Source organism: Ammodytes marinus (genome assembly GCF_949987685.1).
Source record: "Ammodytes marinus genome assembly, chromosome: 19".
Classification (NCBI taxonomy): Eukaryota; Metazoa; Chordata; class Actinopteri; order Uranoscopiformes; family Ammodytidae; genus Ammodytes; species Ammodytes marinus.
In genome coordinates this window covers 5,799,883-5,818,006 of record NC_137223.1, presented here as the reverse complement: position 1 = coordinate 5,818,006, position 18,124 = coordinate 5,799,883, and the positions used below count along the sequence as shown (strand labels likewise).

The window sequence follows — 18,124 nt, the reverse complement described above, 5'->3', positions numbered from 1 at the left end:
AACTGCAGTGAGCCATGGACATATATAGAAAGCGCTCTATAAGTGACTTCCCTGCCTTGCTACGTTTAAAATTCTCCCACTTTGTTTTGATTGGTCAACGTCATCAGGTGGACTGGTCCATTTGGGATGGGGTGGGGGGGAATAAAATAGTCGCGTTGAGTTCTAATTGAAACTGTGATTTTATATATTTGTGTATTTCAAATTCAACTTTATTTTAAAGGTCTTTTATGGAAATGTGGTTCGGAATGATAGCATCGAAACATCTAATTAATGTGGCTGCGCCGGACGGGTGACGGAGAAAATAGGCTCGTTCGACCCAAGTTTCGGCTCATCTGGAAAGTAGACGAGAGTAGCCGAGTGCAGTCGGGGGAGTGACGAAAAAGCCTGACTGAAGCCGGACAGCTCCGAGTCGGCTCGACATGTGCCGAAGTAGCGTCCCTGTTGCGGATGCAGTTCGTTTTCTAGTATTATTTTGAAGGCCTATTAGAAACATACCCTGCGTTCCGAATCGCATAGGCTACTCTTTCTTTTTTCTATTCTACATAGGCCCTACTAGGCTACATCCGACGATAAAAAATAATCTAGTTAGGATGCAGTAGGCATACTATTGGGACATACTTTTACTCTTTTATTTCATCATAACATTACGCCTTGATCTTGCCTCTTGCTTTTATATCCGTCGCATCCATGGACCTATAAAGAAGGTCGCATCCCCGTTTGTTTTCATATGGAGGCTTCGTCGATGTGACGTCACTTCACGTGCGCACCGGATTGTGGGTCAGAATCATAGTATAATAAAAGGTCAGAATCGCCCAAATGGGATCCAGTTTTCAGCATTAACAATCTTGGCCGGATGAAGTAGGACATCCGGGTACTTCTAACCATCCTAAATCTGGCCACAAGAATCGGGACATCCTAAATCTTTTTTCTAGGCTATAGTAGGAAGTATATGCGATTCGGAACGCAGGGATATTCATAGAAGAGCTACACGTGCTACAACCGATTAGAAGCAGAACAAAAAACAAAGAGGAGTAAACACTTCAAAAGCGAGGGACATTTTCAAAACAAGAAACGAGATATATCCTCATTCCCCATACATCTTTATCTTTCTTGTTATTTTACTAGAAACCCTAACATGTAACATACAATTCTCAGACCATTTAGATCACTGGAAATAAGGCTGATTTAGTATTTTTTTTTATTTTTTATTTTTTTTGGCATTTTTATGCTTTTATTGATATTGTAGAGACAGAGTTGAAATGGGGCAGAGAGGGGAGTGCAGATAGATAGATAGATAGATAGATAGATAGATAGATAGATAGATAGATAGATAGATAGATAGATAGATAGATAGATAGATAGATAGATAGATAGATAGATAGATATTTTTATTACAGACTCTAAGTCCAGATAATACAAAAGAACATAAAACAATACAAACAGCGACGACGACGACGACAACAACAACAACATACAAGGTTGTCTAGCAACCCCCTATTAAAAGACACTTATACCAGTGTTTCCAGAGCAGTGATGTGTAACGTGTGGCACTAAATGCAATGTTCGTCAGTTCCAAAACAATCAGAAACAAGTTATTCAGACGGCAGATGAACTTAAACATGATTTTTCTTAAGACAGATTGGAGAGTGTTAACTCGAGCAGTCACAAACATTTCGGTGGCGCTGGTCCATCTGGGCCGTTTTAACAAACTTCTCAGAGAGTCATTGTATGCCACTTGCAACCTCCGAAAGCTCGCTTTTTTATAATTTGACCACAGATGTGCAGTGTATAACGGTGTGCAATAAGCTTTAAATAGAGTCAGCTTCACATCATCAGAGCAGCAGCCAAACTTCCGTATCAGTACATATGCTTGCACATATAACATGCGAGACTGACGCAGAATGTCCTCATCGTCACTCAGTGTGTCAGTGATCACATGACCAAGATATTTCACCTGACTGCAGGTTTTTAAAACATGACCCGACAGCTTAAGGCCAGGACACACCAGCCCGATAATCGCCGTCGTCAAAAAAAATGGAGTCGGCCGTTTCAGGAAGCTCCAGCTTCCCGTCGCTGCTAAAGAACACACCGAGACGACTGTTTATTTTCCGTACGCTCGCGGGACGTAATGTCTCCACAACAGCAGGCGGCGCTAATCTGTATTGTGGCCCGAAAAAATACGAAAGCCGGAAATGATTGGACATCTCTCTAGAGCATAAACATAGATAGAAATACGTATTTATATTTATGGACCATAAGAGCACAATTTTTAGCAGAGAGTGTCGAGCATGGTGTCGAGCAGTCAACAAGGGTTGATGCATGTGAGTACTCGCAAAACGAAACGAACAAACACATTAAAACGATGGCTAGCTGTTGTTAGCTGTTTGTGCTACCCGCCTCACTTCCGGGCTTCACTGATTCGCTAGCCCTCCACCAATCAAATTGCTCCAAATGAAAGACGGTCGGCCGCCGATTGAACATGTCCAATCGGCGGCCGACAGGCTCAAAACAAGCCCGACGACCTCTACGTCGGCCGACGTCACGGCACACACCAAACAGATTTGTCTTTTTTTTTGACGACGGCGATTATCGGGCTGGTGTGTCCTGGCCTTTAAAGTCAGGGAAAACCATATGTTTATCCTCATTTGTTCTGGAGATCATAATAACACTCTTTACATCATTATATTTGATGTCATGTTGCTCTCCATACAAGGAACATGACATCAAGGAGCTGCTGCAGACCAGCTGAACTTGGACTAAGTAGAGTACAACCGCGGGCTGGAATCGAACCCGGGTCCGCTGCTGGCCGAGGCCCAGGGGGGGGGAACACCCTACCAACTGAGCTAAGGGCGCCCCCTATGATTTAATCTTAATGGTATAAAGATACAGTGTTGGGAAAGTTCTTTTTCTACGTGAACTAGTTCAAAGTTCAGTTCACACCCTTTAAAATGAACTAGTTCAGTTCATAGTTCATAATTCAAAATTATGAACTAAGTTCACAGTTTAAAAATGAACTAGTTCATAGTTATTTATTTTTTAATATGTTGCTGCAGGCTATTATTTTTCTAAATAATTGCCACATACCATATAGAACCACAGACAGAAATTATTTCAATAACATTCAGTCCACACTAGAAGCCAGCTGCAGCTTTTACCCCTACAGTATATTCTCAAAAACATGAGGGAAAAGTTGCTGTTTGAATAATCTTTTTAATGAAGAATTATTCAAACAAAAACGGTTAAGGTGCAAATGTTTTTCCATTTTTATAATTTTCCAAACCTGGAATCAATTCACATGAAATGGCATTCAAAGAAAGCAATACTGGAAAAATATACCAGGCAGGTTCTACAAACAAATTAGCCTACAATTTAAACTAGGAAAACTCTCAAGGAGACCACTTCTTAACTGCAGTGTAGGGCCTACTGTTAACAACAAAGTCCAGAAGATGTGTTGACATACTTATTAACACAAACACAATCTGAGGTAGGTAACAATCATACGAAGAAGAGGGTAGAGCCTGAGGCTAGGTCCATGGTCTGAGTAAGTGCTGCTGCATTCATTTGTTTTTGTTTTTTTCCGCGGTGTTTCGCATTTTGATGACGCATCGGCGGTGCGACGCTGTGGTGGCATGTGTTGCCAGATTGGGTGTTTTTCAGCTACATATTAAGGGCTGTTTGACGCTGTCTTTTAGCGGGGGTTTTCTATGGAAATCTGGCACTCGATGAACGATTAAACGACTGTAAGAGCGCCGTTCACAAACGCCAGAATGAACGCGTTCGCAAAAACGTTCATACAGAAATACATACGTTCAGTTCACGTTCGCCCCCAATATGAACGATCGTTCATTGAACCCGTTCAGGCACAACACTGTAAAGATATCACTTCACCACGAATGAATGTGACTCAAGAATGAATGTAACTAAATATTACTGTGATGTCACAGTAAAAGACATCACAGTAATATTTACAAAGTAAGTTTTTTTTTAACCCTATATTTCTCTTTCTGTGATGTCACGAGAAGGAGAAATATAGGGTTAAAAAAACACTCTTTCTGCCTTTTCTCAGGCTAGGATGAACCGATTTTAATTTTTTTTTGCACATTTATACTACATAGGATCTCAGAATTCAATACACCTTCATATTCAAACCGGTGAAGTAGGCCTTTAATAAATCTATACAGGAGAGTTAACCCTGCATGCTAATTATTGCTTTCCAAATTATTTCTCTGTCAAGGGTTCAGAGCAGTGGAGGTTTAACTCTGATTAAGTAGCCTATATTTCTGCTTAAATGCATACACTGTGGAGTAGGCCTAATGATTAAACATACATTAAAATACTATACATCCAAAAACAATGGATCGTAATTTTATTTTGAGCGGTGATGTCAGAGTTTTGCGTAACCAATTGGGGAAACGCAAAGGCACAGGGTTTAAACTCCCAATTAGCGCTCAGCTACGCCTGTCAGCAAGACGTTTCCCATCAAACATTTAGCTCCCGCAGCCCGTGGGGAGAAACTGCAGCGACTTGCTCCAGTGTCTGTGTCCGTCTTGATCCCGTGGGACTTCAAAGTCTCATGCAGCCGAGCCGCAGCCAGCCACAGGTGCAAGTCAGACAAAAAAGCTGTGTCTCAATTCAGGGGTCGCATCCTTCTAAGGACGGGGTCGACACGGTCTATGAAGGCCATAGACCATGAAGGCCGAACCGAAGGCCGAACGAGCGTTGTTAAATGAGATGGTCTCCGCAGGTCTCCGTATACGAGCATTTCCGGTTTGCGTAACAAGCCGTTTACCTTGCGTGACGACTCGCCGCTCCTGTGCTGCCTAGCAACCCTGATTGCTGCCAACAGAAACAGCCTTGTCAACGGAGGAAAAAATAAGTTGCCTACCAGACGAAAAGAAAAAAAAGTACAAGATAAAGAAGGACAAGAAAAAAAGAAAGGAAGATAAAAGTTGATGGAGCAACACGTTGCTGTTTTGTTATTTCTTATTTTATTTTATGCCATCTCTGAAAAAAACGCAATGAATCTTGGGATATGTTGGGCCGCGAAAGGATACATCTGTTGCAGCCTTCAAAACCGTGAAACAAAGGCTGCATTTCTCGGCCGCATATGAAGGAGCCTTCGAAATGGGACAAGCCTTGACGCGCCGCTATGACGCAATCGGTCTTCAAATGCAGCCTTCGAAGTCTGCGACCCCTGAATTGAGACACAGCAAAAGTCTAACCATAATGCTGTGCGCTCAGCAAGACGAGCGTCATAATCGCGCAGGTCTTAGCAAGACGGCTCCTTCTCAAACGAGGCTAATGTGACTGCGCTGAGTGATGTCATCAAACAAGTGAAAATAGGAGATGTTTGGAAAATGCTGAAAAAAATTAGTGGTAAAAAAATATTTACTAAAATATCTGTGTTGGAGGACGATGAAATACTGGCAATTACAGATAGGCCTAAAGACAAAGCAGACTTGTTGAAAGGCATTCGCTAGTGTGCATAGTGGTGATCACTTAGACGATAAACACAAACAGGAAAAATTAAATCTTAAAGGAAAATAGAGATGTGTATATAAAGAAAGATAGTGAGGACAGTGCAATGGATGCTGAGATTACCATGAACTAATTGGCTATAGTATTAGGTGGAGCTGGGAATACTGCTACTGGAGAGGACCAACTAAGCTATATGATGTTCAAAAAACTGCCAGAAAAAGTACTTAAATGAATAATTTTGCATTAATTTAATAAGATATGGAAAGTAGGGACGATGCCAAAAAGTTGGAAAAGTGCATTAATACTGCCATTTAATAAACCTGGAAAGGATGCAAGCAGTGCTGGTAATTATAGACCTATTGCCCTAACCAGGGCCGACGGACTGCGGGGGAAAGTGCGACAGTCACGGGGGGGCCCAAGGCAGAAGATTTTTTTATTTTTATTTTTTTTTTTAAAGCTGAATGTGGGGCCCTGATCTTCGAAGGTCCTGAACAATGCCATTCCAAAAAAAGAAATAATTGACTGGCTCATGATAGGCCCCTGACCCTTGCAAGGAGATCAGGGGCCTGCGCATGACTAAGGCATGTGTGCGGGAGAGTAAGCAGGAGCAAGCCAACATTGAATTGAACTGGTGGCGAAAATAAACGCAGCGATGTTTCTATGGGGATATTTAGCTGTACAGAAATAAGTGCTGGCAAAGCTAGAACAGTTTAAGACTCCACATCACTGTGGCAACACAACCTATCTATCAGCTCAGAAAGCGCAGAGAAAAGTCTGATAAATACATGAGAGTGATGGCCCCTGCAAGTTTCAGTAAGTTTAAAGAAGTGCCACACTGTTACTGTCTTTGAAATGCATTTAGACATTTTAAGGGGAAAACACATTGTATTTATTATTTCAACTATTGAGTTATTTGTAGAACAGCATGCAAGTGTAGGCCAACAAGATTTATTTTCTGAATTTTCAATACTGCTTTATTTTTCTGTTTTAAATTGGGAAAGACATGTTCCAAAACGACCAATAACCTCTGTATTTAAAAAGAAATCAAGCAAGTAGGCTAATAATAACCATTAAAGAGGACCTATTATACTACTTTTCTGGTCTTAATTTCTTGTTTTACACTGCTATAGAGCAACCTGACACGAATCACATCACAAAAAACTATGTAGATTTTCGGGAAGCTCTTTCTCTTATTTTGGCGATCCAGCATGCCTGTGCTTCGGCCATCTCCGCTCCCCCCCGCCCCCTCCTGCAAACCCCACTCCGTTGTGATTGGTTACCTTCCTTCCGGAACACTTTCAGTGGCGGGAAGCGCGAGCATGGACCTATAAGGGCGCGAGGCAGACCCGAGCAAGGAAGTGACAGCATTACTATACATGGAAACATCTGCGTGGTGACGACACCAAGTTACATGCGAAGTCACGATGTTACAAAGCGTTAAGCCGCTTTGAACACGTGACTTCTCGACTGGCTAGAATAGTGTCTAGTGCTCTGCACAGACACCCCAGACGGTCAGCAGGGAATACGTTGAAATGCATGTAAGTCATTATTTGATAATTTAGTATGGTTAAGCAAGCACTATAAATCATCATAAAAACGTTTATAGGTCATAAAAGTCAAAAAGCATCATAGGTCCTCTTTAATGAATTATAGGCTATCACATCACATTAGGCCTGTCCACAATAATCACAGCCCCCCATCCATAAAGGAACTTTAAAAAGTTGAATTTGCATTTGATGTGCATACACAAGTGTATGGTCTATTATTTGTATTTCTGCATATATTGCACCAAAACAGTAGAAGTTTTCTTTAATTGTGTTTTGTACTGTCCGTAAAATTTTACCTGCACATAGCAAACAAAATTGCACAACTGTAAGGTCAGTGTCTGTTGTATTTTTGTATTCAAATAAACTGTTGTTTATTTCTATAGTGCGCATTGGCATCTTTGAACAAAATACCCCCAAATCTTCCGCTGCGGTGCGTCGCGCCGCGCCTCCTGTGACCCTGGCCAGTGACCACCTTGACTAAGACATTTTCTGGGGGAAACACTGGTAAAAGTAATGATTTCGCCATTCCTCAAATAAATGTATTGTGGAGTTGTCTGGCTCAGAGAGCCATGTGTATTGTAAGACCGCCTTTCAGGGGGCCCATCAGGACTTTTTGTATAGGGGCGCCAGAATTTGGTGCTACGCCCCTGGCCCTAACTTCCCACCCATAGATGGAGAAGATTCATTATTTTATCGAACATAGAGGACTTTTTGCTCCGTATCAAAATGGTTTTAGGAAGGGGCGATCAACTATGGAGGCTGTAGAGTTAGTAACGAGATGGAGTAAACTTTTAAAATTAAGTTAATACTTTGATATTGAAAAATCTTACGATTCTATGTGGAGGGAGGGATTATTAATAAAACTGAACAGGATGGGGATTAGAGGAAGATTTTATAACTGGGTCCTAGATTTTCTATCTGAGTGAAGATTTAAAGGTCACATATTATGCTAAATGCACTTTTTAAATGTGTTCTAACATATCCATGGGTCCACGGTGTGCCTAGAGACTGCCAAAATATTTAAAAAAATAACAATCTCTTCTGTTCTCACTCTCCCCCTTTCTGAAACCCCCACCCCTCCCCCCCAATATACTCCAGTCAGAATTTTCCCCTTTTCTGACCTCACAAACTGGAAAGCCAGAAGCTTCCACTGTGCAGCCCACACCCCTATTTCTTATTGGTCCACGGCCCTGACAGACAGAGGGCGAGGCGTATCTGGCTTCGCTTCCGGACAGGGGGCGGGGGCAGCTCAAAGACTGTATATTTACGAGGTGAGCTGCAGCTCTTTTTAAAAAATAGGCCATTGTGAGATTAGCTGAACATCAGCATAGTACAATAAATTATCTGAAAGTTTTTTTCAGCAAACAATTAAAGAAAAACGTATTAGGGACCACTAAGACCATATAATATGGTGTATAATAGTACCGAAAAGTGTATAATACGGGAGCTTTAATGTTAAAGTGGGATCAGAAGTATCTGGAATTCCACAAGGGAGCGCTATTAGTCCAGTTTTATTTAACATCATGATCAATGATATATTCATGAATTTGGGCAGAAGAATTGGATCGGCTTTGTACGCAGATGATGGGGCAATTTGGACAAGGGGAAGATATACTACAACAGTGATGAACACAATTAAGCAAGCAAGTTAGAAATGTAGAAGATTGGTCATACAACTGGGGTTTTAAGCTTTCTTTAAGCAAATCATGTTTTATGATAACCAATAAAAAAAGGATAGACGCGCATAATATTAAACTATATGGGGAAAGCATGGAAAAAGTTGAAAAATTCAAATATCTTGGGATTTGGCTAGACCAAAAGGGCACATGGAGAACGCAGGTGGAAAATATAGAACTAAAGTGCAAGAAAGTTATTAATTTAATGAGGGCAATAGCTGGGAAAGAGTGGGGAGCGGACAAACAGTCATTAATATATATATATATATATATATATATATATATATATATATATATATATATATATATAGGGCTTTAATGAGATCAACAATAGACTATGGATGCATGGTGTATGGAGCAGCAGCAAAAATGCACTTAAATAAAATAGATAGAGTAATAAATAAAGCATTGAGGATTTGTGCTGGGGTAATGAGGTCATCACCCATTTAAGCTATACATGTAGAAGTAGGAGAAATCCCGATAGAACTCAGAAGGGATAAAATGTTGCTTGAATACTGGAACCGACTACATGGAGGTGGATATGAAAACCCTGCCAAAACTGTAATCCAGGAATGTTGAGAATATGGAACATGTCAAAGTAATGGGTTTGGATGGATAGCAAAAGATAAAGCAGAAAAATATAGAGTAAGTAATATAAGAGTGACTACTAATCCTATAAGTAAGTATCGTATAATAAGTCCTCAGAAATCACTGAACTCATTCGGAAATCCAAGCCATCCACCTGTCAACTTGACCCCCTACCCACACATCTGGTTAAGGCCTCCCTCCCCTCCCTAGTTCCTCTCATTTCTGCAATCATCCACTCCTCTCTTACTACTGGAACTGTCCCTACATCCTTCAAAACTGCTGCCATCACCCCAATTCTGAAAAAACCTGGTGCAGACCCCTCCAACTTCAACAACTTCCGTCCTATATCAAATCTGCCCTTCATCTCCAAAATCCTGGAAAAGACAGTTGCCTCCCAACTCCATTTTCACATATCTGACAATTACCTTTACGAACAGTTCCAGTCCGGATTCCGCCTACTCCATAGCACTGAAACAGCACTTATAAAGATCACCAACGACCTCCTTATGGCAGCTGATTCTGGACTACTCACCATCCTCATCCTCCTGGACCTGAGTGCAGCCTTTGATACCATCTGTCACACCACGCTCCTCAACAGACTATCCTCCATTGGCATCACCGACACTCCGTTTGACTGGTTCTCTTCTTATCTTTCTTGCCGTACTCAATTTGTCCAACTAAAGTCTTTTAAATCCATCCCCTCTCCCGTCACCTCAGGGTTCTGTCCTGGGGCCCCTACTCGTCATCATTTACCTCCTTCCCCTCGGCAATATCTTCCGCAAATTTGACATTCATTTCCACTGCTATGCTGATGACACCCAGCTCTACCTCTCCACCAAGCCCTCATCCACTCTCCCGCCCACTTCCCTTACTGATTGCATCTCTGAAATAAAAACCTGGCTCACCTGCAACTTTCTCAAACTCAACAGCAATAAAACAGAAGTTCTCCTCATCGGCACCAAATTAACACAGACAAAACCTGACAGCTTTTCCATCACTATTGATAACACTTCAGTCTCCCACTCCCCTCAGGTTAAGAGTCTGGGTGTCATCCTCGACAGCACTTTATCATTCCAAGCTCACATTAATAACATCACCAGGTCTGCCTATTACCATCTACGCAACATCAACCACCTCCGCCCATCCCTTACACCCCATAGCACAGCCATCCTTGTTCACACCCTGGTCACTTCCCGCATCGATTACTGTAACTACCTCCTCTTTGGTCTCCCCCTCAAGTCCATCCGTAAGCTTCAACTGGTCCAGAACTCTGCCGCGCGCATCATCACCAGAACCCCATCCATTAATCACATCACTCCTGTCCTTCAGCAGCTTCACTGGCTCCCGGTCAAAACCCGCATCCACTACAAGATTCTGCTCCTCACCTTCAAGGCCCTCCACAACCTCGCCCCTCCATACATCTGTGAACTTCTGCACACCAACACACCCACCCGCACTCTCCGGTCCTCCTCTTCCATTCAACTAACTGTACCACCCGCCCGCCTGGTCACCATGGGGTCCAGGGCATTCAGCCGATCTGCCCCCCACCTCTGGAACACCCTCCCATCTGACATCCGTAACTCTGACACTCTCTCCACTTTTAAGTCCCGTCTAAAAACACATCTTTTTAAACTGACATATTCCATCTAGTTCCTTGTCTCCCACCCATTTCACCCCACTTGTGTAAATTGTTTCACTGTATCTTGTTCTTGTGTTTTTTATGATTGTTGATTTTGTTTTTTAAACACTGCCCTGTAAGGTGACCTTGAGGGCTATGAAAGGCGCCCTCAAATAAAATGAATTATTATTATTATTATTATTATTAAGTAACATTACTTTTAATAATTCAATTTGATTTTTTCCTGTAACAGAGATAGATTTAAATTTAATAGAAATGAAAAAAGAATGGGAAGAGGGTGAGACAGCGTATAAGGCAAGTAATTATATAAGAAACAACCACTACAGTTACTTAGATATTTATACAGATGGCTCCAAAGATGAACCTTGACAAAGTAGGTATAGGTGTATATATTCCATCAATGCACATCAATATTGATAAAAGGTTGCCAGATCAAATTTCAGTTTATTCAGCAGAAATGATGGCAATCATTATTGGCTTAGTGGGTGGAGGAATTTCGACCAGATAGAGTAGTAATATGCGTAGATACATTAGCAGCCCTTCAAAGTATCCAGAGTTCTTTTAGAAATTCAACAAAGCTTATATAGATTACACAGAACAGGAATATATGTCAAATATTGCTGGGTTCCTGCCCATGTAGGAATCAAAGGGAATGAGGGAGCAGATAAAGCTGACAAAACAGCAACAAAACTGGATAACATAATAGATATGCCTTTTGGGAAAGCAGAAGTTAAAGCAATATTAAAAAAATAAGTAAGTAAAAAGTGGCAAAACATGTGGGACAGTGAAACAACTGGAAGAAGTTATTATAATATACAAAAAAATGTGAGTGAAAAATAGAAGGGAGGAAACAGTACTCACAAGAATGAGAATAGGGCATACAGCACTAAATAAAACTAGCTCTTTAATTGGGAAAAGTGGAACGGATGGCTCAAATGGATGGTAAAATAGAAACTGTGAAGCATGTGTTGATGGAGTGACCCCGTTTCCACTTGGCATTAACATCTGATTTATGTCATCTGATCACATGAATACAGCTCTAACTAAGGTCACATGTAAAAAGACTAGTGAACACACGGACTGAGAGCTGGCCACCCAAAATCACATCATAATCCCAGGTGGAAACAGGGCCTGAGAGGTACTTGGGGGAGAGAATGAGGCTGGCTGGTAGGGTGCAGAGAGCAGGAAGAGTGGGTGGCATACTGGGAACAGCAGGGGAGGGTGTAACACCTAGGCTACACAGAAAGCAGTGATCGAATATTTAAAATAATTTAGTATTTATATAGGCTACCCCCCCCCCCCCCCCCCACACACACACACACCCACCCACCTTTTTCTTTCTCCTATCCACTTATCTATTTATCTGAAAACATAAATACGGTTTTGTTACATACTCCGGTACAGTTGGTGGCGGTATGCACCAAGAAAGTTATGGTTGCAACCCGCCACTACACCAAAAGAAGAAGAAGAAGAAGACGATGTCATCAAACCGCGCCGTACACAACATGGGAAAATCGAAAAACACGTGAAAGTGGTGGATTTTGTAGTTCAGTAGAAGTTTCCACTTCTTAAAATAAATATAGCTTTTTGCAAATCTGGACCGAGTTAATAATATTCAGTGTTTATATTGTCCTTGGGGCGTTACGTGTGGTCGTTGAAATGTCTCTGTTTCTGGTGAACAGGTAGGCTTGCTTACTATACTTTTCCATACAACGTTGGTGACCTATTTGAGCCATACTGTCAAACATTGATGTGGCTTCTAACATAATAAGCTTGAAACTGTTCACACCAAATGGCAAAATTAAAAAAGTCTTGATATCAGAGACACGTGTGTTGTGTAGTAGTGTTCTACGGCTGTGTTCGGAAAGCCATACTAGCATTACATTTTTTTTTTTGCCATTTTTTGTGTAGTTAACCAGTGAAACTACAAACATATATGGTAAAAACTAGATATCTCTCTAGGGAAGCTTTGCTCGAGTTTAACTTCTTCAGTCAGTGTGAAGTCATTGGTAGTTTGCAAAGCTATGCTTACAAATAGCTTCCCCCACACTGACACTCAGTATATTGCATCCAAAAGCTTAAACTATAAAGACTGTAACCCTAACGCTCTGAAGAAGGCTTTGTGCCGACACACATCAGTGTTGATTTATTGTGACGCGAGCCGAATTAAACAAATGGATTTACATTATTATATGTTTTCCTCCTTAACTTGGGAACATGAAATGTACCTTTTCTTAGCTTTTTGGAACATGACTTATAAAGACCTGTCAGTGTTCTTCTGTCTTGAAGTCCAAAGGGAGAATAAAAACAAGCACTAGAACAAGTTCAGAATTCTGAAATAGAAAATATTAATGAACAATTTACAAAATAATTAAAAAAAAATTAAAGCTGTTGTGATTGGATGGCCCAATATGTGACGCATTGCATTCTGGTCCATGTTGGCTCCCAGGTATCTTGGAGAGGAGGAGGACGGCAGCTTCTCTAAGGAGTCTCGTTCTCAGGCACTGCTGGCCAAACTGAAGCAGAAGGCCAAAGACAAGCAGAGACAGAGTTTGACTGAACAGAGACAATGTCCGCCTGAAGAACAGCCAAGTGCCAGAAAGAAAAAGAAAAGGAAAGCTGAGGCCAGGCAGAGCAGTCCAGAGCCTCTACAACACAAGAAGAGGAAGGCAGAAGTAGAAGCAGTTCCTTTTAATGACTCTGAAAAGCAGCTTGAGTCTGCACAAGAGAAGCAGACCAAGAAGAAGAGTGCCAATGAGAAACGGAAGAAAAAGGAGGATCAGTCAGGTACTTGTTCTTGTATCTTGTATGTTATCATATCAGTGTATTCCAGGCATGGCTGCCCACCACTTTACCCCTCCACCATCACAAGCATAGTGAAGTTTGTTGTTTAGCCTACGGTTAATATCAGGATCTTTGGTGTTAAGAATGCATGAAACTCTACCATGTCTCTGTTGGAAAAGGATACTTACCATTTACCTGTTATATTATCAACAAATTACATGTATTTACATAAGGAGATAGGCCACGGTACTAAAATACAGGATACATAGAAAAGTAATATTATGATTTATTAACGTCACCATCCAAAACATGAAAAATAAAGTACAGAAATATAAATGTTAGGTCATATCGCTCCATCCCTTCTTCTGGGCGGCGAGATACTTGCTACCATGGCAAACAACTTTTCTGTGGGAAATGCTGCATATCATCATTTGTATGAGCAAGAAGCACTAAAAAAAAACAGATTGACTTTGACATGGCTCATAGGAAGGTTCTTCAGATAATTTGTGTCATTTAACAATATAGGGGAGAGTGGCCTAAGTTGTGCAACTTTTCACTCAAAGTGACTTTAAAGTCAGGCCTTGACAGTAAAGTCTCCAACTCAAATATGTACATATATTTCAGGGTGTTGTGCATCCCTGGCAATAAAAACTTTGGATCTGGAATAAACTGTTGAAGAAATATAGCTTTTGGAAAAAAAGTTGTCTTGATGCACAACTTGCCCCCTGTGTGGTGTAAGTTGTGCGGTTGGAGAGAATACCATGGGGTGAATTATGCCATTGATATATCTCATAAACTGTAATGCAAGACAAATCCATTAGACAATCACTTATTTAAGGTGTATTTAAAGTAAATAGTTGACAAAGATTGAAGGACAATTTTCTTAAACAAGGCCTAGCAGATCTAATGATTTTACCTGCAAAGCTCACAATGACAAAGTCACCATCATCATCTTTCTGGCCATCTGAACTCTCATCAGTGGTGTCGCTAAGTGGAATTGAGATGTCACTCTCTTCTGAGCTACTGTAGACAATCACTTTCTTTTGGTGACCAGCGTATACAGCCATGCCACTGGCACAACTCTCAGAAATGTACTTTGCACTAGTTGCTCTGTGCTTGTGGAACCAACTGCCACCTGACAAATGTGATTCCCCTACATTTCTGCCTTTTAAATCAAGGCTTAAAACCCATATGTACACCCTGGTGTTTCCTCCCCATTAACTATCTTACCTCCGCACTACTATCTGTGTTTATGTGGATGTATGGGCTTTACGTCTTTTATTTAGGTTATTGTTATTTTACCTTCATTGTTTACCTACTGAATGCACTATGTACAGCACTTTGGACAGTGCAAACTGTCATAAATGTGCTTTTATAAATAAATTTTACTTACTTACTTACTTACTTATAACTCACCCAGGCCCTTTGGCACAAATCACCCCAATCCCAGAAATTTGGATAATAAGCATGATGAAGCAATTTAGGGCTGACATCGTGCTAACTGTATAGACTCAAAATGTAGCATACCAAAGCACTAAAACATGTGTCAAATGTTTTCAAACTTGTCTATAATTGTTCAGACACAATAATCAAAAAACCTTGATCAGGGAAATTTTACTTTGAAAGGCAAAACACAGTTTTTTGAGCTTAAATGTGCTTATATATTATTCCTTGTGTCTCCCTTCTTTACAGGATTAGTCAAATGGATGGCTCTTCTTAAATATGTGGTCACATTTCCAATTTCTTCCACGGTTTTCTAGAAACAAGGGGTGGCACAACTTCCAAAATGCACAACTTAGGCCACTCTCCCCTACTAGCCAAAGCTTAATAATTCCACCCTTCAACTGCGTATAACTCTCTTATACCAATTCAGCAGCTATAAAACGTAAACATCTATTTCCAAATAAACCAAATGATTTACATTTATACACTAATCAAATATTTAAGTCGCAGACAAACATAGAAGAAAATGAAACTTGTATACTACTATAGTATCTATTATTTATAAATAAAACTATCGGCCTGTAATCCAAAGCTATGAGTGGTCCAGACCTGTTGTATGACTAGTGAAGAGGAGAATGTTCATTAAGGCCAGGACACACCAGTCCGACTACCCGAAAATGGAGACTGCCGATTCAGGGAGCTCCAGTCTTCCCGTCGCGGCCGAAAAAGTGCAAAGAACACACCAAACCGACTGCTGACTTTCCGTACGCTGTGCGCTTGCGCGGGACGTAATGTCTCCATAACAGCAGGCAGCGCTAATCTGTATTGTGGCCCGAAAAAATACGGAAGCCAGAAATGATGGGACGGCTCTCTAGACCATAAACATAGATAGAAATACGTATTTATATTTATGGACCATAAAGAGCACCATTTTTAGCAGAGAGTGTCGAGCATGGTGTCGAGCAGTCAACAAGGGTTGATGCATGTGAGTACTAGCTGAACGAAACAAACAAACACATTAAAACGATGGCTAACTGTTGTTAGCTGTTTGTGCTACCCGCCTCACTTCCGGGCTTCACTGATTCGCTAGCCCTCCACAAATCAAATTGCTCCAACTGAAAGACTGCCCGACGACATCTACGACGACCGATTTCACGGCACACACCAAACAGATTCGTGTCCCCGCCCCCTCCCGACTCTACGACGGCGATTATCGGGCCGGTGTGTCCTGGCCTTTAGACTTGTAAAAATGAATCCCTGAATCTGAATGAATATGGAGCTAAAATAGGACACTATTCATCATAAACATCAAACGGTGTTAATAGATATGTCTGTGTCTTTCAGAAAGTTCAGTTGCAGGTCTGGCAGGCAACAGTGTGGGTGTAAGAGATGGACTAGAGGACACAGGAGAGGAAGCAGAGACAGTGAACCACACACCAGAGCTAACCACGGAGAAAACGTCTGCTCCAACTGGATTCACAGTTCTGGGAGGATTTGAAAACAAACTGGTCCAGAAGGTACAATGATCGCTTGATGCAGCAGACTTCAGTCAATCTGTGGATATAAAGTTTTTGACTGGTATGTTCATTGTGGGAGTTATAGCCCCAAACACGGATGTATCGCCACCTAGTGGCCGGCTTGTCTAAAAGAATAAAAACTAGCGTGGGCCAAAAAAAATCACCCCCCTCAGTGTTGTCATGGAGATATGACCTAAACATACAGACTAAAATGGTTTTGTGGCCCAGGCTGTAAATAGGTTTAACAAGACTTTGAAAACGGCCTATCTAACAAGTGAGTCAAAGAAAAACTGCTCGTCTTGGCGCCACCCCCAGTGGCACTTTCTGGTTACTACAGTTGTAGGTCACTTCCTTATTGGATGCCGGTAAAAATCGCTGAGGTTGGGGCTTGATGCAAAGTCATGTTGAAAAAGTATTCCATTGTTTTCTGAAGTAGTAGTAGCCCTGTTTGTGGACGTCTATCCATTAAAACTATGACGTAGGTCCTTAGCAACGGTCATTATACCCTTGACAGCTGTCTGTCTTGCTGGAAATAACAGACCTGTAGAATGCCGTGATTTAGATAGGATAGGAAGTGCCATGTAATAAGTTCTGTCAACAAATTCCACTGTATGCAGTCTGTGCTTCCAATCGCATGGTTCAAACCATTTGTGTTATATCTTGTAATACAAAATCTGACTTCAGTTTACAAGCAATACAAGTCATACACAAACGTTTTATTTGCACTTTGTAATTATGTTATTGTAGCTCTAGCATTCAAGAACCTTGTTTCTCTTAATTAAACTTGAATGTAATGTCAATTTTTTCTGGCATTGTCATTTGAAGCTATTTTATTTAGGCCTATTTATTTTATATAAACGTATGTCATTAGACAGGAGATTTTGAAACACAAAGAGAAGCTGTCTGAGTTCCACCAGACTGCTGTTCAGGTTGAGGAATCCGGCATTCTTACATGTTTGGTAGCTCAAATAAATATGATTGTAAATTAAATCAGAGCATCTTCCGTGTCTGGAATTGCATGTATTCTTGAGTCTATAAGGAAAAATAATATAATAAGCTAAGATAACCTTGTTTGACTTGTGAATTGGGGGACTTGAAGAACATTTTGATTTTGTCTGTACTATATTAGGTAATTGTACTATATTAACTAGGTATAATTGCATTACTAAAAAGACTAAAATACAAATGTCATTGACTAAGACTAGACTTAAGGCCAGGACACACCGTCCCGATTATCGCCGTCATAGAGTTTCGAGGGGACGGAGACACGGATCTGTTTGGTGTGTGCCGTGAAATCGGTCGTAGTTGATGTCGTCGGGCTTCTTTTGAGCCGATTGAACATGTTCAATCGGCGGCGGACAGTCTTTCAGTTGGAGCAATTTGATTTGTGGAGGTCTAGCGAATCAGTGAAGCCCGGAAGTGAGGCGGGTAGCACAAACAGCTAACGACAGT

General features: G+C 41.1%; 1 protein-coding gene across 2 annotated transcripts in view; it reads left to right on the top strand.

Moving 5' to 3' along the window:
• The first annotated feature begins 12,429 nt into the window (after positions 1-12,429).
• The window catches only part of ddx51 (DEAD (Asp-Glu-Ala-Asp) box polypeptide 51), a 36,940-nt gene continuing 31,245 nt past the window's right edge, over positions 12,430-18,124 (top strand). For both annotated transcript variants that reach the window (XM_080048182.1, XM_080048183.1), the window contains exons 1-3: positions 12,430-12,610; positions 13,378-13,715; positions 16,500-16,672. In XM_080048182.1, coding sequence (XP_079904308.1) covers positions 12,588-12,610; positions 13,378-13,715; positions 16,500-16,672 — 534 coding nt within the window. In that variant the 5' untranslated portion in view covers positions 12,430-12,587. The remainder of the gene's footprint in view (positions 12,611-13,377; positions 13,716-16,499; positions 16,673-18,124) is intronic.